The 23,779-nt window shown below is 38.2% G+C and overlaps 2 protein-coding genes across 27 annotated transcripts in view; both read left to right on the plus strand.

Annotated features, from left to right (window-relative positions):
* lap (phosphatidylinositol-binding clathrin assembly protein lap) overlaps positions 1 to 23,779 on the plus strand; it is a 329,664-nt gene that overhangs the window by 222,029 nt on the left and 83,856 nt on the right. The window lies entirely within an intron of this gene.
* Positions 18,652 to 23,779, plus strand: part of LOC145319620 (uncharacterized) — a 55,314-nt gene continuing 50,186 nt past the window's right edge. Inside the window, exons 1-7 of the mRNA XM_080161882.1 lie at positions 18,652 to 18,781; positions 19,446 to 19,515; positions 20,076 to 20,131; positions 20,585 to 20,618; positions 21,476 to 21,538; positions 21,951 to 22,022; positions 23,062 to 23,160. Of these exons, the coding sequence (XP_080018008.1) occupies positions 18,693 to 18,781; positions 19,446 to 19,515; positions 20,076 to 20,131; positions 20,585 to 20,618; positions 21,476 to 21,538; positions 21,951 to 22,022; positions 23,062 to 23,160 (483 nt within the window). The 5' untranslated portion in view covers positions 18,652 to 18,692. The remainder of the gene's footprint in view (positions 18,782 to 19,445; positions 19,516 to 20,075; positions 20,132 to 20,584; positions 20,619 to 21,475; positions 21,539 to 21,950; positions 22,023 to 23,061; positions 23,161 to 23,779) is intronic.

Here is a 23,779-nt window from a genome sequence, read left to right on the forward strand (position 1 = left end):
GCTAGAGGAGAAACCGCTGGTACTTCATAATACCCTATGATTTGAAGTATATTACAGACTTTATTATTCTACTAGCGGCTTCGCCCCTAGCCTCTAGGGGCTTTGCCCCAAGAGTTTTGGTCAAACAAATTTTCCGTATTTTAGATTTAAAATAAAAAAGAAAAATTTTTTTTTTTTTTGGGGGGGGGGAATTTTTTTTTTTGGGGGGGGGATTAGTCGACCCAACTGATTTAATTTTAGTTTTAAAAGGAAAAAAAAATTTGTTTTTTTGGGGGGTATTTTTAATTTTTTGGGGGGTTGGGGGTGTTCCACCCCCCTAGAAAATAGTTATAAACCTTCCCGGGACCTATGAGAAGCTACCCTGTAAAAGAGAACCCGATCGGTTCAGCGGTTAGCGAAATCCTTCGATACAAACAAACAGACAAACAAACACACACACAAACAGACAGACATCGTTCTACTTTGTATTATAGATTTAGCTTTGTATTTGTATAAATTTTGCGCAATCCATTAAAAAGTAATTACATTCTGGGAAATATGTAGAACATTACAGGGATCAATAGGGATAAGACAATGAATTGAAGGACATCCCCAATCATGATACACAAATTACCCCTTCTGTAAATTACAATATTAGTGGTTGAAACGTTTGGACACTCAACTAAAAGAACCAACCAATAAAAGTCCCCAAAGTGTTAAGCCCACGAACAAGAAAACGTTATTGTAAAACTTTGGCAACTAGTGTAATGACTATCCCAATGTTCCCTCCCTCCCTGATTACATTAACTGTTCAAGTAAAGCACTTGAGTTTTTTTTTAACAGGGAGGGAAAGTATAATTATTTTTTTCGTATTCATTCGAATCCGGTGGATAGGAACCGGTTCTCATCCATACGAAAAAACTATGTCTAGTATCGTATTATATCCAGCTTTCTACGAATATAAAAATGTACAATCATAAGATTAAAACCAGTTTTTTAAGCCGGTGCCTTCAGCACCTCGGGGCTAAAAAACTAGTTTTAATCTCATAATTTTACATTCAATATCCGCGGAAAGCCGTTTATAATACGATGCGAGAAATAACTATTACGTTATGGCTTCGAAACCGATTGATATCCGCTAGATTAGAAACGTTTCCTACTCATACAGAAAAATCATGTATGGCATCGTATTACAGACAATTACGAATACTAGACTAAAAAAACATAAAGTTGGTAAATTATCATTATGATTTTTCATTTTCATGTCCGCGGAAAGCTGTCTTAAGAACAATGCGATAAACGACTTTTCTTCCCGCAATAGTGGGAAAGGAGGAAGTGGGTTGTGGGGAAATTTTCACATAAAATTGTTTGTCCGAATCACTGTCTCTTGTCCCTGTATTCCCTACAAAAGCAACATTACAAATTGGCACTCTTAACAACAGCTATTCCGTTATATTTCTACTAGCGGCTTCGCAACCTAATTTTTCGTATTTTAGATTTAAAAAGAAAATTTTGGGGGGGGGGTATTTTTCATTTTTTGGGGGGGTTAGGGGTTTCCCACCCCCCAAGAAAATAGCTTAAAACCATCACAGGACCAGTAGGTATATTCCCTGAAGAGTAGAGCCCAATCGGTTCAGTGGTTACAGAGATCTTAAGCTTCAGACGGACAGACAGACGGACAGACGGACAGACAGACGGACAGACATCGTTCTACTTTGTATTATAGATGATGATGTGATGAACCGATGTGCGCATGCGCGCATCAATGAAAAAATTAAAATTTAAGCTTTATTAGGTTAATTCGGTTATTTTAGGTTAGGTTAGGTTAGATTAGGTGCAACTAACTTATCAAAAATTAAGTTTTATAGATGCGCACATGCCGCGTAACTTCTCATATCACATCATCATAGAAATAAAACAGAACAGAGCTATATACATTTGCTAGTGGCTATGGTCCATAGCCTCTTAGAACTTTGCTTTAGAATAATGAGGTACGGGGGCAGAAAAATTGCTTAAACCATAAAAAAAAATCTTGATAAAAATCATGGTCCGAAAATAAATGAATTATTAATTTATTTGGGTTGGATGCCATTTAATTTTAATTTTGTAAATATTCCGATGACTACTTATCCAAGTTTTTTTTAAGCGAAGGTTTTCTATAATTAGGACAGGTCCATACGTCCGTAACGGTTAGCTCTTTAGTTTATTCAGATTAGGGGATTTTTTTTCCCGGCTTTTTTTGAAATTCAAGTAGTGCCGTTGCAATTATTATGCCTTTTGGTGAAAAAACACTTGTGTAAAAATTTTAACCATTTTGGACAAGTATTATGCCCAGTAATTTCACTTTGAAATTTTGACACCCCCCTTATGGGGGTCAAAAAATCATTGCATCAGAACTATGGCTTCATGGTGCTCCCTGAATAGGTCTTGAGGAGTAGAATCAGGAATTTTTGAAATTTTGAAAATATCTCGTTCCTAGCCTGAGAAAAGTTCAAAAAACCTATAAAAATTGGCCAATTTTCAAAAATGGCGTTTTTTAGGGGTTTTTTGAACTTTTCTCAGTCTAGGAACAAGATATTTTCAAAATTTCAAAAATTCCTGATTCTACTCCTCAAGACCTATTCAGGGAGCACCATGAAGCCATAGTTCTGATGCAATGATTTTTTGACCCCCATAAGGGGGGCGTCAAAATTTCAAAGTGAAATTACTGGGCATAATACTTGTCCAAAATGGTTAAAATTTTTACACAAGTGTTTTTTCACCAAAAAGCATAATAATTGCAACGGCACTACTTGAATTTCAAAAAAAGCCGGGAAAAAAAAATCCCCTAATTCAGATACGCTTTAGGAAGCGTAGCAACTCTATTACTAGAAATCAGTACGTCAAATTTAAAACATGCTGATTTTTTTACTTTTTTGCAGAATTTTTGTATAATATTTATCATATTCATTTCTATATTAGCGAGGCATTGTGTTAAATGTTAAAAATAAGGTCTTTAAAACATTTTTTCACCCTTGATTATAATTAAATTAATAACTTTAATTTGTAATCTTGTTTTTAATAAAGGAATCCATAAAACAATTGGCCAGGGCATTCCGATCTCAAATTTTATTAGAATAAGTACTGCATAACATTTTAAGTCATGGTCTAATTATAATGAACATAAAACAAAGCTACAGAGCAACCATAAGAGTGGAGAATAGTTATTTATCGCATCGCATAATAGACATTTGTTAGCCCCGAGGGGTCGAAGACCGGAGCTTACAAAACTGCCAGGGACGTCCAAGGGGGAAGGGGTTAAAGGGGTGAATACCCTCCCCCTCCTAAAACGAATTTGGAGGTGCCCAAAAAATATTTCATTTTTAAATGCTATTAATTTTATGATTTTGATTTTTATATTCGTGGAAAATTGTCTCTAATACGATGATAGACATGATTTTACGGTAGGACTGAGAACTGGTTCTAATCCATCGGATATCAAAAGGTTTCGAAGCCATACTGGAAAAATATATAAATTTAAGACTCTTACAAACAATAACAAATAATCATAAAACAAGGATGACAGCATCCATAAGTAGCGAAGCTCAAAAATTATGAATGGATATCAGGAATAAATTTACTATATACCAGTGTCACCCATTATATTTGAAAAAATAGCGAAATGACGAAAACTTCAAAACACGCAACCTTTAAATCACGAAAAATTTAAAATCTAGGAATCGATCTAGCACCACAATTAATAGACAAATCTTAATGAAACTTGCTTGAAATATGTAGAATATGAGCATGTCCAATTCCTGATAATTTCATTCGTAATTCCTAAATAGGAATAGAATAAACTACGAAAACTTTAAAATCTAGGAATCGATCTAGCACCCTAATTAATAGACAAATCTTAATAAAACTTGGTGAAAATATGTAAAATGTAAAATTGATTAATCCCTAAAATTTAAGCCCTCTATCTTGAAAAGGTATTAAGAAAATCACGAAAACTTGAAAATCTAGGAATCGATCTACCACCCCAAACAACAGACAGATGGACAAAACAATGTATAGATTAGATGGACATATGCCATAGGAATCTACACTAAAAATAAAAAAAGATCTATCTTGAATAGGAGCCGAGAAAATCACGTTTCCCCCTAAACGTTTCAGACGGACGGACATACATTTCAAATTATAGAATAGCTTTGCTACAAACAATAAAGTATAAGTAACGTCAGTTATTTATTTTTATTTTAAATAAACGACTACTATAAGATAAAGTAAATAATAAACTTACAAAAAGGCGACAAACTATTTTAAGTAAAATCAGTGTTCTAAGCAGATACTTATAGAGATGCCACGCACCTAAAAAAAGAGAATGCAAAATCTATAATTGTATTTGATTTCAAAGTTTTACATAAAAAAAATCCGTCAAAGTTTTTGTAAAAGTATAAATCATGGTGACGCTCAGCAACATAAAATCCTGGAGGGAGGGGACATTGGGCTGGTAATTACAATAGTCCTCAACGTTTTTCTAATAACGTTTTCTTATTCGTCATGTCAAAAACTTTGGGGGCTTACTTTATCGGCCATGTCTTATCCTTTTAAATCTCTGACATAAAATAATAGCAAAATACATTTAGGTTGGTTGACAAATTTTGTTTTTTTGTCATGGGGATATATCCGTTTTTCCAACAGAATAAACTTCAGTCATTTATTAATTTAAAAACTTAAGATCTTTAGAAAATTAGAATATTAGAATGTTAACTATATTGATGTGGGTAGATAGATATGTATTTCAACATAAGCATACAATAAATAATATAACATTATTACACAAATTTTATGCATGATTTGGTACTTTCAAACTTTGCATGATGATTCCTGTAGTAGTTGGGTACGATTAAGTAAGCTTAGCAACTCTATAATCATTACCAGAATGTCCGTATGTCCATTTTAAACATGTTGATTTTTCTACTTTTAACAATAAATTTTTATGTGATCTAATTATCCGTTTGATCTGATTTTTGGTATATTGATTCCTGGGACAACAAAGAACAATATTATAAGCGAAGCAACTCTATAATCCAGTCCTAAAAATGTAAGTATGTACATAAACATTATCCTATATTAAGCAGTTTTTCAACAAATTTACTTACAATTTTGCTTCGACTCCTATATTTTTATATTCTGATTATTCAGTTCAGACACTATACAAGTGTTAATGTCCGTTTGTCCTACCGTTTCAGTGCTTTGCTTTTATGGATGTTGTCATCCTTGTTTAAAGTAGCTTTGCTTTATATAAAAAAAAACAGCAACCATCCTAGAGTTTCGTTTGTATTGCAATAGTTTGAAAAGTAAAATGTAATTCTACTTCAAAGTGTCAAAACAAAACAGCGTTGCTACGGGTAAAAAATATTTATCGCTTTGTATTAAAGACAGCTTACCGCGGACAGTAAATTTAAAAATTATAAGGCCCCGAGGGACCAAAGGCCCAGGTAAACTAAACATTATTTTATTAATAAGGACAAATTTCCTGAAATACAGAAGGCCCAGGCAAACAAAACTGGTTTTAATCATATATTTTTTTATTTTGATAACCGCTAAAAATATGATGCAATAAATAATTAAATAAGGATGACAACATTGAAAAAGCGATAACATCTATAACAAAACATTGTACCTTGTTGTAATACTTTTTCTAAATCGTACCTAACTGTTATAGGCATCATCATTCAAAGTTTGAAATCGATAGGACAATTTTAACATGTCTAAATTAACGAAAACGTTCTGGTCGGATGGACGGATGGACCGACTCTTCGCTTTAAAGGTTTCTAAAAACAATATTGTCAAAACATTCCACTTAAAAATAAGATCTATAACTTGCAATTTTAAACTTTGTTCCTTTCTTTTAAACAATTATACAAGTTGTGATTTCATTTTTCCAGTATGGCTCAGAAACCGATTAATATCAACTGGATTAGAACCAGTTCTTCGCCACACTGAAAAACCATGTACAGCATCGTATCAAAGACAATTTTCCACGAATATTTAAATAAAGATCATAAAATTAATACCAGTTTTGTTAGCCCGGGCGCGGGCCTTCGGCTTCTAAGACATTCTGTGACATTTTTGTATAAGTTTTACAATACTTATAATGTCAAAAATATGTATTGAGGCTTCGCAGCCATCTTTTTAAATAGTGAAGCTACTCTATAATTCACTTTGTCTGTCCGTCCGTCAGTCTGTCCTTGACGCTGCGGGAGAAATGCGATTTTTTCAGCTGCTTTTAGAGATAGACGGCTGTTTTTTTGAGGACTTCTCTAAAAAAATTTAATTAAATTACATTAATTTTCAAATAATTCTCTTTCATTAAATATGTCCAAATGTAATTAATATTACTTGTAATTACTTGTGATTTTAAAACATTTGTATTCATGTAACTCCAATGTAATTTTTAATTTAAATATAATCTATAATGTAGAATAATATAATACAACTAATAGTACAACTTGCTTCGATGATCAACAGAACCTTTGGACCTTGGTCAAGATCATCTCCAGTAACTACCGGTCAACCACGCTGGCTATCTGAAAACAATACTGCGAGTTTTTATATATACAAAAATACTAATAAGCATCCAGTATGTAATTTACTTTGTCCGTAGGTCTGTCAGTCACGCTGCAAAGTATAAAGGTTTCGTGATTTATTCTGCAATAAATCTATACTATTCTTTAAAATGCTCTTTAAATATCCTTTCCGTATTCCCATCCAATGACTTTCCTGTACTTCGCTACTTATGGAGGGTGTCATCCTTGTTTAAATTTTTGTCCTTTTTATTACTACTAACGGCTACGCCCCCTAGAGGCCTCTAGTGGCACTTTAAATGTTTTTTTAAATAACACGTTTAGTATAGACACATCCCTTTGTGTCCAACCCACTTACAGCAAATTCGTTAATTGGTTAAATTTTTATTTTCATACCCTTTAAATTTAAGAAATTATTTTAACTTGACTGACACCCCACTTGGCTGTAATAGAGGTTGTATAACCATGTCAAGGGGGGTGAATCCAACCCCATTTCTACACGCCTCTGCTTTCATTCAAGGATTTTAATAAATTTCTGAAAGAAATGAAATAGTTTTAAGAAATGATCCAAGTTGAAGGGCAAGTTCATGTTTCACTTTGTAACAGGAAATGAAATTTTATTTTAATTTCCTACTTTTCAATTTTTATTTATAAGCTGCATTCACATTCAGCTTTATTTGCTTATTTTGTTTTTAATAATTTTACCCTTGAAATTAATTGAAACAAGTTGGTTTATCCCCAGAAAATATCATACACACATTTTTTTCCTTCTTAATTGGGTCGGGTTTTCTCCTTCGATTATATGACATTATTTAGAGAACCCACTTGTATTGGCCTCTATAGGATAATATGACAAGTAAAATATATCTGATAGACACCCCGTTAATTCTACAAGCTTTTTCTAGAAGCCTTAACTGTGTATAGTAATGTCCTCATTTATTGGCCAATTCGTTCCTCTGTGGTATGCGGCAGCTCTGGACCATGCAGAAACCAAGACATTATAGTGATGCTACGCACCTAGCTAAATCCTGTTATTCTACAATTATAAAGCCACCTGAAAATATGTCAGATAACGGTACTGATTTCATCTCTCAGTTGTCCTGCAAATGGAGGGAGGGGTGTTACCCCTCCCTCTCCCATCTTAAGCACCGGAACCTTCCCCTTCAACCACCAAGTTATCAGCACCACCTCAACCCTGAGGATAAAGGATCTAAACCTGCTCTCACCTGATAGAATCACCCCCACACAGACTGTTGTTGTCACAAGTAATCATCAAACCTTCCCTCTTTAGGACCCAGACCTACCACTCAACCCCTCTATGCTTATCTACCTATTGTGCTGCTCCATGGGCTATCCTGCCTGCCCCAGACAGGGATAGCCATCTACCTAACCATTGCAATTATCTATGTTTTACTGTATGATTTATCTTTAACTATCTTTATTCCTAATCCATATGTATTTATATTATGGTTAACTGTATTCTTAATTCCCCCCACCCTTTCCAGGGATGGGGAATCATGATTGCCCAAACTGACTATTGTATATGTATTATAATGCTTTTATGTTATGATCATTTATTCCTATCCATGTAGTTATTGTTTGTTGTATATAGCTTTAGTATCCTTTAACCCTTCAATAAAGTGACAACTGAAATAGATGTTGATTCTTGTCTAGTGAATGCTAGAGAAGCGTAGCTTCTCTATAGTAAGGTGTCCACGTCTGTTCACACTGCCGTAGTCTTTATTCGAACTCTGGTGTCTGCCATTTACCCTAGGCGGATACCACAACTTTTGGTGACAGCTGTGTGAGATTACGGCGAACCACAAGTGTAGAGCAGACGCGCATCTGAGGCTAAGGTACTCCCAGCAGTGAAACTGGCAAAACTGACACAAGCAACCTGAATTACCCACCCTGGACAGCAAGTCTAACTCTGCATCCGGCAGTTGTGAAAGTGAAACTTGACGAAGAACCGCGAGAAGCGCCGACATCTAACGGAGAATTGAGCGCTCAAAAGGCTGAAACAGGCCTGCGGACCGGCTGAAACAAGCCAAATAAGTGTAAACGGCTGAAAATAGGCCAATTTTACTGCAAGAGATAGCAGGATCCGAACCAGTGGCGCTAGCAGGACGGGACATTCCCTGCCGCCATCAGCTGGATTTGGATAAGCGGCGCTAGCAGGACGGGACATTCCCTGCCGCCGATAGGCTGAAACACGCCACATAGCTGCAAGCGGCGCTAGCAGGACGGGACATTCCCTGCCGCCGATAGGCTGAAACACGCCACATAGCTGCAAGCTGCGAGCCAACATACGAGTGTAGTGCACCAGAACAGAGAAAAACTACGTCAACTCCAAGTATCCTGAGAGGCTACAACGCAGCCACCCATCTAGAAAAACAGATATTAGGTCACATTGCAGGGATTACCACCCTGGTGTGATGGCTAAACAATAGATTTATGAGCAAAGCTTGGCAAACAAATTGTTGTGTTGTGATAAATCTAAAAATAGAACAGGCTTGGATTTATTGTGTATTGTGATAACAGCTAAAAATAGAACAGGGTTAGTAAACAAATCTGTTATGCAATTGTGATAAGGACAAAAATAGAAGCTAGATGTAATATAATAAAGACCCTGATATACAATCAAATCACCTCAAGCCTATAGCACAACAACAATACACCCCTTATTCCAAGGGAAAGGGAGGAGCCCCTCTCCATTGAAGGCAAATACAATCAGGGTGATATAATAGATAAGCCTAGGATTAAGAAGAAAAGGCACTATTACACCAGCACACAGTTACCCCCCTCCCTCACAGGGGGAACGGACGGAGTTACCCCCGTCCCCTCACGCGCTCCCCCCTACCCACACTAGACTAAGTCCGTCTGTAGTGTGGGGCTAGCGACCGGGAACACAAAGCGCCATTCACGGGTAGCGCAACAGAGTGCGGAAAATATCATAAGTCCAACGGACAAAGCGGACCAACGAGAGAGCGAGTTGAGGGACAAGTGCGCGTTTTATCTGTGTGCGCGGATTGACGGTGCGTAAGCGCGCTGCACGGAAAGGAGATTTCACACACACACACACACACACACACCCACACAGGAGAGGGGCCACTCTATAGCATACAACAGAGATATTTTTTTAGGAGAAAAACTTGCAAGCTCCTCCCTCCCTGTCTACAGTGTGATAAGGAAAACTAAACCAGTTCCTTAAACCCGCTCAGACCCTCAACATCTCCTAGCCCTGCCAACCCTACTTCAAAGCTGAGTGGTTAGTGAAACAAATATATGTATATATAAATACCCAAGTGATAAATAATGTTGTTTTTTTGTATCATGGGTACAAGCAAGTGAATACTAACCTCACCAAACAACACTGGAAACTGATATGGTAACTGAACGAAAGTACGCCCACCCTGTGGACATAGCCTGACTTGCTGCCCCACACTGGGCAGTGGTGGTGTGTACCTGGACCATCGACCCTCATAGTTATATAGTGAACTATATACAGAGGAAGCGTGATTTTTTTTTGGAGCAAGGAGGAAAAGCTAGCTAGCTCTGGGGATATCCCTATACACGTATATATATATATATGGGCGTGTAGCCATGTATATATATAGATAGCCTACCTATCCATATATCTACTAGCGGATACGCTCCTAGAGACATCTGTGGATGCCTAACATATTCCCTGTTACCTTTAAGCTAAGATCCGCTGGTTACCACAGAAATCAAGAGCTATACTGGAAAGGAGAACCACTCAGGCTCAACAGTTAAACAAGACGCTGGCACCAACAGACCAACCCCCTGCTACTTATCATGGGGGCGCGCCAGCCACAGAAACTCTTGAGCCAGGAGGACCGAGCCTACGGCTATGTGGACTACCACCCTAATTACACAGCTATAGTATTTATACTAGGGGTGAGCCGGCTCGAACCTCCTTGCGGCGCGGCTACTCTACTCTGCTTCTATATCTACAAGATACTACTTCTGTTATTACTTTGGCCTACTGTGTTGAGTACAGTGAACATCAAACACATGCCAGGTCACAGACCCCTGGTCCCTGAGATGCCCTTGTCTGGAAGGGTGACTGAATGTCCGCTGCACAGCTCCTGTTCAGTTGGTGCTCAACGTACGAGAAATAGCAATACTGGACTGGGGATTGCTGAACCTGTAGGTGTCCTCCTGGGGGTGTTGAACGATGCAACTGAGCCTAATGAGAAGGTGACAAGCTTCAGAGACTTAGTGGCCAGCCCCAAGATGGACACTACCACCAGAACTGAGACTCCAACGGGGCCCAGCCCCAGGGCCAGTACCACCTGTTTCTGGGGTGGAAAGGTCCTCCCTGGCGCTGGCCTCACCAAGCTGGAGGATGGGGAGCTGTCCCAGGGGAATAGGCTCTTCACCCAGATGCCCGACGCGTACCTGGGGGTGGGGGAGCCGCCACCCAAGCCTCCCTGGGAGCCCCCAGGCATGGAACGACTGGGGACCGGCCTAAGGATGGGGACTGGTGACCTGCTGCAGTGGAAGACTTTACCCAGCACGGAGGGAGCAGGGTTGACCAGCAGCAGTGAGGCTGTTCCCCCACACTCCAAGACCAGATGCCGCTACTCTGTTGAACCACTGCACATGTCCCAGCCAAGTTCCCCCATGCTGCTGAAGATGGAGGCCCACCAGGATGCAGAGCTCCAACCAGGGAAGTCAATAAGAAGGCCACCCCTTGCCAAAACCAGAACCACCGCAGGGGCTCCCCACCAGCAGCTGACGGAGCCTGGCAGGGACGCAATACCAGCTGGCAACTCTGGCCCAACTCAGGTGGCTACCAACAGTCTGCTGACAGTCCGGAATACAGTTCAGGCTACCATCAGTATGGCATCTTCTGGGCCTTGCTGGTCCACCTGTGGGTACCTGTCCACACACTGGCCACAGGTACCCCCCAGAGTTCATAGCCCCCTTTCCGACTGGCACCATCAACGGCCTTTGCTACCAACCACCTGGCATACCCAGAGGCAGGGTCCCTCATGTGGAGAAGCACCTGCAGAAGCTAAGGCCGAGGCTGGCCTCGCCACCCAGGGGAGGAGAGCCGCTGTTGGATGGAAGGAACCTGTGTGTATGGGGAGGAGGCTGAATGTAACCAAGGAGCCACCACAAGCAGCCCAGCACCGCCTGACCCCTAGTAGGGGAGACCCTGTTTGTCAGCTGGTGCCCCAACTGGAGGAGGAGAGACCTGGCAGGTTGATACACCCTGAGGAAGCCGGCCTGATGGGACCCAGCTGGACGAAGGGGCGCTGCCGCTTCAACGGCCACACAGCCGCCAAGTGTAGAACCGGTTGGGACCGGGCAATGAAGAAACACCAGGCCGCCCAACAACCTGCATGCAACCAGTCTGCCACCCAGGTCCACCTGGAGGGAGATGCCCAGCCGTCACCCCAACTAGCTGCCGCCGCTGGGGCCGCGGCTACCCAGGAGTCTGTGTCTCAGATTGGGACCATGGTGGCCAGGATCAACGTGCTGGGAGGAGCGGCTGAACCCAACCGGGTTGGCCTGGACCTCAGCCGCAACCACAGGGGACCGGTGTCCGTAACCCCTGTCACCCCCAGCAAGAGCCGAGGGGCACTACCCAGCGCCACCGGGACGGTGTACGAGGAGGCCCTGGCGGCCGCCGAGTGGGAGAGGCAAGAGGCGCTAGCCAGCGAGTCTGAGTCGATGTATGGGACGCCAACCGGCGTCGCCACCTGGAAGGAACGAGAGGTGCTTCCCTGCACCACCAAGCTGATGTCTGGGGCGACAACCGTCGCCGCCACCTGTGAAGACTGGGGGGTGCTATCCAGCGCCCCACGCTGGTGCCTGGGGCGACAACCGTCGCCGCCACCGAGAGACCTGGACCCCTGTGAAGACTGGGGGGTGCTATCCAGCGCCCCCACACTGGTGCCTGGGGCGATAACCGTCGCCGCCACCGAGATACCTGGACCCCGGAATGAGCCCGCAGCCCCAGAGGAAGGGGTGACACCCGTCACCCCCAGCCAGCCAGAGCCCCCAGCCAGCAGGGAGAGTCCAGCTGTCCCTCACCCTCAACTGCATCCAGCTGTCTACCTCCCTCAACCAAGCCAGGGTAATTGTATTGCACTGGTGTACCAGGAAGTTTGGGCTGGGCCAAACTTGCCTGCGCCCCCTGCATCTGCCCCAGGAGCCAGGGTATCAGCCATTACCAGCCAAACTGAAGAAGCTTTGACCGCTGCCTGGGGAGTAACACAACTAGATGCGCCAAGTGCCGAGCCTAACCATAGAAGTAGAGGATCCCCAACAATTATGTCTACCCAAGATGGAGAAAATGTGCCTGGACCCCTTCAGGCTAGGGGAGGAAATCCGGAGCCTTGTGCCTCCAGTCCACCAGCAGCAGTGTCCGTGGATGGGCCTGTCTCCCAGCCAACTAGAGCGGAGCCACCCTTGCAGATCCAAGACAGCCTCCGGCATAAAGGATAGACTGTTACCTTTCCCTACCCCGCAGGTCGGACTGCCATGCACCACCCTGCCAATGTCCAGAATGAGCCTGAAGGAGGCAACGCTCCTACAGTATGGCAACCACCACCTGCCCGCGTTGACAGAGACCCTGGAAGCCGAATGAACCTGACCAGCCCCGAGGGCGAAGAAACTGCGCCTGCATCCAGTAGCCAGCCTGCCAGCAGCAAGGTGACCAACACGATGGAGACCACCAGCCCAGTGGAGAAACCTGAAGAGGTGTATACCAGGCGGCTGTTGGTCCAAGCCCCCTCATGTGCTGTGCCACCCCTGGAGGTTGCCAGGGTGGCCTCAGAGGTACACATCCAACGGCCAGAATATCCAACAGGACCAGCTACTCCAGCAGATATAGCCGATTCCGTTAGACCTGGGGAGGGCTGGAGTCCACCACCGTCCAGCAACTGGTATCCTGGCGGACCCATTCCACAAGGACAACAAACTGAAGGCCGCAACCACTGTCGGAAGTCTGGCGGTGCAGACAACCCCTCCAGCCTTCCGAGGGGAGAGTTGTGGTATGCGGCAGCTCTGGACCATGCAGAAACCAAGACATTATAGTGATGCTACGCACCTAGCTAAATCCTGTTATTCTACAATTATAAAGCCACCTGAAAATATGTCAGATAACGGTACTGATTTCATCTCTCAGTTGTCCTGCAAATGGAGGGAGGGGTGTTACCCCTCCCTCTCCCATCTTAAGCACCGGAACCTTCCCCTTCAACCACCAAGTTATCAGCACCACCTCAACCCTGAGGATAAAGGATCTAAACCTGCCCTCACCTGATAGAATCACCCCCACACAGACTGTTGTTGTCACAAGTAATCATCAAACCTTCCCTCTTTAGGACCCAGACCTACCACTCAACCCCTCTATGCTTATCTACCTATTGTGCTGCTCCATGGGCTATCCTGCCTGCCCCAGACAGGGATAGCCATCTACCTAACCATTGCAATTATCTATGTTTTACTGTATGATTTATCTTTAACTATCTTTATTCCTAATCCATATGTATTTATATTATGGTTAACTGTATTCTTAATTCCCCCCACCCTTTCCAGGGATGGGGAATCATGATTGCCCAAACTGACTATTGTATATGTATTATAATGCTTTTATGTTATGATCATTTATTCCTATCCATGTAGTTATTGTTTGTTGTATATAGCTTTAGTATCCTTTAACCCTTCAATAAAGTGACAACTGAAATAGATGTTGATTCTTGTCTAGTGAATGCTAGAGAAGCGTAGCTTCTCTATAGTAAGGTGTCCACGTCTGTTCACACTGCCGTAGTCTTTATTCGAACTCTGGTGTCTGCCATTTACCCTAGGCGGATACCACAACTCCAGTAGGAGGGGAGGGGATGGATGGGGTGTGAGTATCGTTATATTAGCCAGCTAAAAGTAGTATATTAACATATGCGAAAATCTGTCAAACTATACAAGTATTCTAATATCCATTGTTGTACTGTGCATATAAATGTTTTGCAGTATTATTCATTTCGATTTCGAACAATTTTTCATTTTTACAATTTTCCTTGACAACAGAGGAAAAAATTGTCATAAATTTGTCAAATTAAAATCAATATCAATAATAGAGATAATCTAGAGACATGCTCTCTAAATCAGCCAATAGGAGAACAGTGGAACATGCCATTGGTTAATATTCTGTACAGAGGTAGGAAAGGGCACTTTTTTTATTTCATTTCGCATGAGTCAGCTATAAATTGTCGCATTTCTTTTAAAAAAGCTTTTTCTTTAATAAAATTTTCTCATGTAAAGAAATTTCCTAGTATAGTGTGAAGCCCATGACAAAAACTATAATGAGTTAGCTATGAATACTAATAGTTAAATTCCTTTGTATAAAATAAGCTTTCTAGAAATTTATATCCTAGAAAAATGTCGTCACTTGTATAACTTGAATGCAATAAATAAACAAAGGTGTTTGTCTGCTGTAGAATCCCTTTTCGAGTTTGACGAATTTTGAGGTCAGGTAGACCATCTAGCTATATTATGTCTATTATAAATTCATAAAAATTGCACTTTTTGTTGCAAATATTTTTTTGCTTAGCAGATTTTCAGTATAAATTTATCATATTTTGTAAAAACTTCAATTTATTTCCGATATAATAAAAACGGTTCTGAGCCATACTCTATTAAACTAAGAATTTATGGATAAAAACATTCATAAAATCAGCTAATTTTTATAGAGATGCTTCTCTTATACATAATATTGTTTTTGCCTTATTGTTCTATAAATCAATTTTCTAAAAATCAGATTGAGAAATTCTAACAAGCCTAAATTAACAATCAGAGCTAGCCGTTATGGATGTAGAGGGACGAACGGATCATCCCAAATTATAGAAAAGCTTAAATTTAGTAATTTAATTATAAATCCGTATTATTGAAGATGAATCCTGTTATATAAAGTAATAAGGTTTTTTTATGGTTTTAAGATTTTACTAAACACTGAACAGATTGAGTTTTTAATTTTAGGCTATTTTCTTCTGTAAAAAAGCTTTAATTGAACGGATCCCTAGATGATAGGAGCGCAACCGCTAGACTTTTACATAATACCAACCAAATTCATATTAATTTCGGGCGTTATACTTTTTTCAATTTTGAAAATTTGGAGCGAACAACTATTTTAGGTTAGGTTAGGTTATGGGCTAGGGAGCCGAGCGCTGCGGCCAGAGTTCATAGTTCGCTGTCGGGGGGGAGTTGTACTCAAATTTTTAAAAATTGAAAAAAAGTTCTAAGAGGATATTACCTAATTTCGTTATAATTTTAGCTACTGAACAGGTTTGAATCCAGGGGTCTAAAGGGATATGACTTGATGGTTTGAATGGCCGATACATTGATGTACACATCCAATGATGATACACAAAATTACCCCTTCTGTAGATTACACCTAGTGTTGGAAACGTTTGGACACTCAACTTAATGAACTAGCCAATCAAAATTCAATTAAAGTCCCCAAAGTTGTTAAGTCAACGAATAAGAAAACTTTGGGGACTAGTGTAATAAACAGCCCAACGTCCCCTCCATCCCCTGTTTCACAACCATTTAAGTTTACTTTTTACTCAAATTCTCTTTCCTCTTTCCCTTCCTCCTCTCTCGCTCTCTCTCTCTCTCTCTCTGTCTCTCTCTCTGTCTCTCTCTCTCTCTCTCTCTCTCTCTCTCTCTCTCTCTCTGTCTCTCTGTCTCTCTCTCTCTCTCTCTCTCTCTCTCTCTCTCTCTCTCTCTCTCTCTCTCTCTCTCTCTCTCTCTCTCTCTCTCTCTGCAATAGAACTGAAAATATAGAATGGAGAACAGTTTACTATTGCACTTCATTCTTAACGGAATAATATTCTTACAATTTTTCCTAAATATTGAAATTTTATAACAAATTTGGTTAAATTATTTCTTTTTATTTTTAGGTTAAAAATTTTTTTAGTTGTGATAAAAGTTACTATTTATCGCAAAGTTTTATAGTCAGCTTTCTGCGGATACTAAAATTAAATATTATAAAATTTGGCCCCATGGGGCTACCAAAACTGTTATGATAATAATATACCTATTAATAAATGTAACAAATAATCTGTAAATATGGAATTAATACTTATTTGATTCTTAATAATATCTTTCATTTTCAAAATTCCTTCAATTTAAACTAGGAATTGTTTTGATCAAACATAATTAGTTATTTAGAAGCTACATAAACTAAAAATAACATTTATCTATAATACAAAGTAGAATGATGTCTGTCCGTCCGTCCGTCTGTCCCATAAGATCTCGGTAACCACTGAACCGATCGGATTCTACTCTTCAGGGAATATTCCTACTGGTCCTGTGGTGGTTTTATGCTATTTTCTTGGGGGGGTGGGACACCCTCAACCCCCCCAAAAATCAAAAAATCCCCCCCAATTTTTTTTTTTTCAGAAGATTTCCCTTGTCCTTTTTTTTGCAGAAGATTTCCTTGGTCCTTTTACGAATTTCGCCTAAATTTTTTTTGATCACCTCTTGGGGCAGAGCCTCTAGAGGCTAGGGGGCGAAGCCGCTAGTTTTAGTTAAAGAGAGACATAAAAACATATTTTTATGGGTTATTGCACTTAATATAATTTTAATTGGAATATAACGAAGTGCTATCCTAGTTTTAAGCATGAATCTAAAGGGTATGCCATCAAATAAAAAATAACATTTGTGAAGATAAAAATTTCTTGTTTGATAATTTTTAAATAAAATTATACTAGCAGATTCGTCTTTAGCCACAAGAGGCATTGTTTTATAAGAGGGGTAGAAAGAACCTAGCCTAAAACCAAATCTATACATATAAATCATCCCTAAAAGCATATTCCATTTTGACTAAGAAGCCTTGCCACTATATATATGGACATTAAGACTTAGGTCTCAGGCTGAGAACCGGTTCTAATCCACCGGGTAATAATCGGTTTCAAATCCATACTGGAAAGTAAATTATCTGCACTTCTAAAAATATCGAGATCCCCCAAAATTACCGACAGACAGACGGGTACATGGCAGATTTACCACTAGCAAACATACTGTGATAATACTGTCATAAACATATTGATTTGACTGTCATAAACACAGTTTTACTGTCAGATTCACACCTGCACTTTTAGGGGGTATTACAAAAATACAGCTATTGCACTGTCATATTCACAGTTTAGCTGTGAATCATACACCTGCATACTGACAAAAATACATCTAATAAATTCATAATTTGTCAATCATACACCTGCATATTGACAAAAATACATCTATTAAATTCATAATTTGTCAATCATACACCTGCATATTGACAAAAATACATCTATTAAATTCATTATTTGTCAATCCTGATGCTGCAGTTTAAGAGGGATGGAAGGACAGAAGGATAAATACTAGAAAATATTTGTTAGTGCAGCATGTACCTTATATTCATGAAGTTTAATGTCTTAGTTTCATAATAAGATTATGATTAATGTGACATCTCCAAACTAACTTTTAAACTGATTACACTATAACAAACTCTTTTGAACTATTTAAATTAAAAATATGCAGGACATAATAAATGTAATAAGTATAGATGTATACCCTAGTGAACTACCTGGCCCCGGTCTTGGGAACCTTTTTCGTCTGCTAGCTTTTCTGCTCATTGGTAGCGACTTAGCTGTGTTAATATTTAAATGAAAGTCGGCACAGACTACAAGGGTCGTTATTAAAAGTCATTTAATCTGTTCACCCTTAATTCATCTAAAATTTAATTTGAAATATAATTGAAAATAAAATTTTAAATAGTTATATTATAGACAGCTCTCCGCGGATATTGAAATAAAGAATATTAGATGAAAACCTTGTTTGCTAGCCCCAATGAGGTGAAACCCCAGGCTAACACAACTGGCATTAAACTTATGATTCTTATTTGAATGTTCCTGGAAAATTGTCTGTAATACAATGCTATACATAATCTTTCAGTATAGCTGAGAACCAGTTATAATTCAGCGGTTGTTAATTGGTTTCAATGATATACTGGAAATTAGTTTATTTAAAAAATATTAGATAAAAGGGGAAATTTATGATATAAGAACACTTTTAATTTTTTAGTAAGCGCATAAGTGCCAAGCCCCGTGACCAATTTCAGAAATCAAAATGCCGGGTGACCCACCAAAATATCAAGTAGAGGATGTCCTCAATAAAAAGAAACCTCCGCCCCAAATTTTGGACCTCAAAAATTCAAAGTATGTAATTTTTTTTGTAAAAATTAGTTTAAAGAAATGTTCAATAGTTATTTTCAAAACAAGGATGACAACATCCATAATAGCGAAGCTCTAAAACCAGATAAAAGGACATGCAAACAATAACACTTGTAGAGTGTTAAAACTTAAAAATCAGAATATTATTTTAGAGGTCTAAACAAAACTGTATAAAATTGGTTAAAAATTGCGTAAATTCGGGATTTTGTTTAAGTACATACTAACATGTTTAGAACTTGATTATAGAGATGGCTCGCTTATAATTTTGTACCTAACTTAGTAACTGTTATAGGAATCATCCTACAAAGTTAAAATCAAGGGAAAAATTCCAACATTTTAAATTAACAAAAAGAGCGGGTATAGTCCCTTTCGTGACAACGCCTCTTAAGGGGCGTTTCTTCGTATTTTCACAGTAGATTTTCTCCTATTTCTAGCCCATGCGGGGGGCTCTAACCCTACGGGACCAATGCCTAACCCTGTGGTATAATATAACCTAAAATAACCTATAAAAAGCTACTGTGAAAATATACGACTAAATGCACCTTTAGAGGCGTTGTCACGAAAGGGACTATACCCAAAAGAGCTAGCTTTGCTTTTAAAAATAGCTTCTATCTTAAATAATTAATTTTGTAAATTATTTTGCATTCAGTGTAACAGGAAAAGATGAATTTAAGAAGTTGATGGAGAAAATACCTGACTATAAAATACAACCAGAAAAGGTAATATTTTTTTCCAGTATGGCTCTATATGTAGGTATACATGATTTTTCAGTATGGCTTCGATCCTGATTAATATCCACTGGATTATAACTGCTTCTCAGCAATACTTAAAAAATCTTACTTAGTTTCTTATTACAGACAGATTTCCCCTAATATTAAAAGAATTAAAAACTTTTCAGTATCCGCAAAAAGATGTCTATAATACGATGTGATAAATAAAAGTTTTATTCCTAACAAGACGTCCAAGGGCCCCCCTCCCCCGGATTACGACATCCTTAGCGTATCCGCTCCTTGTCAGGAAGGAGATAGGCTTGAATCTCAGCCCAACACAACGTCATAACTAAAGATGTTAATAATGGTTCCTACTGCTGCTATGTGTCTGTTGAGCGACTATGATATATAGAGAAGGTGGGAGGGATGCCTTGACCCCAACCAGGCGCAACTCATTAACATCTTATTTAAATTTTCCTTCGTAGCTCAGAGTTATTTTCGAAATAATTTTTGTTTTTATTTTCATACACGCGGACAACCTGTATAATATAATTTTGTATTATCTGTAGAAAGAAGAAGTGATACAACAATTAGATATGTTAGAAACAACTATGAAGTCTTTCAGGTGAAAAAAACTTAATCATTAAAAAGAAATAGAAATTTGAAAAGTTCAAAATGAACTTTAAAGTCTCAGAATATGACTATTTTAACTTTCAAACCAGAAATCTTTTCCAGTATGGCATCAAAACCGATTAATATCTGGTGGATTAGAACCGGTTCTCAGTCATACTGAAAAATCATATATAGTATCGAATTAGAATTATTACCGGTTTTGTTAGCCTGGGCCTTAGGCCCGTCAGGTTTTGACAAAACTGGTTATAATCTTATAAATACTGGTAAATAATCCTTCAAATGAGGTCACAAAGTCAATTGTTTGGGCTTTTTTCAATTGACCACGTTCATGTAAATAAATAAAAGGTTTAAATGTGCCAATGGGTTAATTAAAAAAACAATTCTACAGTTTGTAACCTACTTTCATAATTTTGATATTATACATATTATTTTTTATATGTTTCAGGCAGAAAAAGAAAGAAATATATTTTGAACAAAAGGTAATTATCACAGTTACATTTTGATTTTGAAAAAACTGCACTTAAATAATATATCCTAATAGTTGTAAGGTTTAGCCTGTTTTACTCCGTTAAAATCTTGATTACTACTGAACTAGTTTCTTTTTAAATTTCAGGCAAGCTTTACAAAGATTTTTAAATGTTTTATTTTCAAACTAAAGTCTAGGGATGGTTTTAAGCTAATTTTCTGTTTCTTCCAGATATGATAATACAACCAGTATTGTCTTATCCCTTAATATCCCTGTTTACTAATCTAGAAAAAGAACCCTGTAGGTCTAGATATGATGATACAACCAGTATTGTCTTATCCCTTAATATCCCTGTTTAATAATCTAGAAAAAGAACCCTGTAGGTCTAGATATGATGATACAACCAGTATTGTCTTATCCCTTAATATCCCTGTTTAATAATCTAGAAAAAGAACCCTGTAGGTCTAGATATGATGATACAACCAGTATTGTCTTATCCCTCAATATCCCTGTTTAATAATCTAGAAAAAGAACCCTGTAGGTCTAGATATGATGATACAACCAGTATTGTCTTATCCCTTAATATCCCTGTTTAATAATCTAGAAAAAGAACCCTGTAGGTCTAGATATGATGATACAACCAGTATTGTCTTATCCCTTAATATCCCTGTTAAATAATCTAGAAAAAGAACCCTGTAGGTCTAGATATGATGATACAACCAGTATTGTCTTATCCCTTAATATACCTGTCTAATAATCTAGAAAAAGAATCCTGTAGGTCTAGATATGTTCAGAAAATTACTTTAAAAATAAGAAAAGGTAAATAAAAATGTAATTTAAAAAAATTGCTTCACGATCACTTTAATCTAGAAAAAGAACCCTGTAGGTCCAGATATGTTGAAACAACCAAAACTTAGCACTGAAGAAAACCAGGTAGATATAAGTTTGTTTTAGTCGCAAAGCTACTCTATAATTCATTTTGTCAGTCAGTCAGTCCGTAACGCTACAGAGGAAATGTTATTTTCTCAGCTGCTTTGCAAGATAGACGACTGATTTTTTTTGTGAAGATACACAGTACTATACGGTGTTTGTCCGTCGGTCTGTCAGTCATAGTACAAAATACAGATATTGAAAATGTAAAAATACATGAGAGATTTAATGATTTTTATAAATTTGTATTAATTTTATGATTTTCAATTTTAATATTGTTGGAAAATTGTCTGTTATTCTATTATGTACATTATTTTTAAGTATGGCCGAGAACCGGTTCTAATCCAGCGGATATCAATCTGTTTCGAAGCCATATTGGAAAAGTAATTGGTTAATGGAGTGTTGTTTAATTTAGAGTTCTCATGAGAGGGCACACACATCCACCATCCCTGAAAAGAACACACGCCCAAAATCAGAAACTGCAAAAGTAGGTTTTAATTATTTTTCTCGTATTCATTCGAATCCGGTGGATAGGAACCGGTTCTCATCCATACGAAAAAACTATGTCTAGCATCGTATTATATCAAGCTTTCTACGAGTATTAAAATGTACAATCATAAGATTGAAATCAGTTTTTTCGCCCGTGCCTTTGGCACCTCGGGGCTAAAAAACTGGTTTTAATCTTATAATTGTACATTCTACATCCGCGGAAAGCTGTTTATAATACGATGCGAAAAATAACTATTATTTAGTTTTAAGTAGCGAAGCTCAGGGATCTAAAGGGATAAGAAAATAGCTGATAAATTTATGTTCATCCCAATTATAACTCACAATATTACCAATTCTGTAGATTTTAATTAGTAGTTGGAACGTTTGAACACTTAACTCAATGAACCAACTAAACAAAATTCAGTAAAAGTCCCCAAAGTCGTGAAACCAACGAATTAGAAAATGTTATTGTAAAACTTAGGGAACTAGTTTAATAAACTCTCTGAGCGAAGCTTCTGTTTAAGCATGGCAACATCTTACTTTAATTTTGTAGGTTTCCCCCATATTGCGTTTGGATCAAAAAAAATTTTTTAAGTTTTTTGATAATTAGTTTAGGTAAGGTAAAGTTAAATAAAGGTTAGAGTAGCCCCGCAAGGAAATTATTTAGTGTGGATAAGGCCCGCAGAAATAACAGCGTAAAGTGCCTCCAAAAAATTACGTCATACAATAAAATTTATGCTAGTCTCTCATTGGTCATTTTATTTTATGACGTCACTTTTTTGTCTGCACTTTACGCTGTCGTGTTTTTTTAAATTTAAAATGAATGAGGGGAGGGGGGCTTTAAATAAGTAACTGTTTTACAGTTAAAGAGAAAAAAGGACTATAGATTAAAATATTTGAAGCGCTGGAAAGTGTCATGTGTGACGTCATAAAAAAATTGAGAAGTGGGTAAAGAAACCCCTAGAATATAGATAAATTTAGACTTTTTTATGACGTATTTATGACTTTCAAGGGCTTCAAATTCTTTCTATTTGTAGAGGCGGCCCAAGTCAAGTGGGGGAGTGTTGACCGAGGCGAGAAGTGCGACAGCCCAGGGTATGAGCAGGACACTCACTGGTAGAAGTTCCACTGCAGCAAGGAATATATACATAGATAGATAGATAGATAGATAGATAGATAGATAGATAGATAGATAGATAGATAGATAGATAGATAGATAGATAGATAGATAGATAGATAGATAGATAGATAGATAGATAGATAGATAGATAGATAGATAGATAGATAGATAGATAGATAGATAGATAGATAGATAGATAGATAGATAGATAGATAGATAGATAGATAGATAGATAGATAGATAGATAGATAGATAGATAGATAGATAGATAGATAGATAGATAGATAGATAGATAGATGGATAGATAGATAGATAGATAGATAGATAGATAGATATATAGATAGATAGATAGATAGTTAGATAGATAGATAGTTGGATAGATAGATAGATAGATAGTTAGATAGATAGATAGTTGGATAGATAGATAGATAGATAGATAGATAGATAGATAGATAGATAGATAGATAGATAGATAGATAGATGGATAGATAGATAGATAGATAGATAGATAGATAGATAGATAGATAGATAGATAGATAGATAGATAGATAGATAGATAGATAGATAGATAGATAGATAGTTAGATAGATAGATAGTTGGATAGATAGATAGATAGATAGATTGTGCAAATAAAG

The sequence above is a fragment of the Acartia tonsa genome, chromosome 5, assembly GCF_053477335.1.
Source record: "Acartia tonsa isolate MP-2025a chromosome 5, ASM5347733v1, whole genome shotgun sequence".
NCBI classification, from domain to species: Eukaryota; Metazoa; Arthropoda; class Copepoda; order Calanoida; family Acartiidae; genus Acartia; species Acartia tonsa.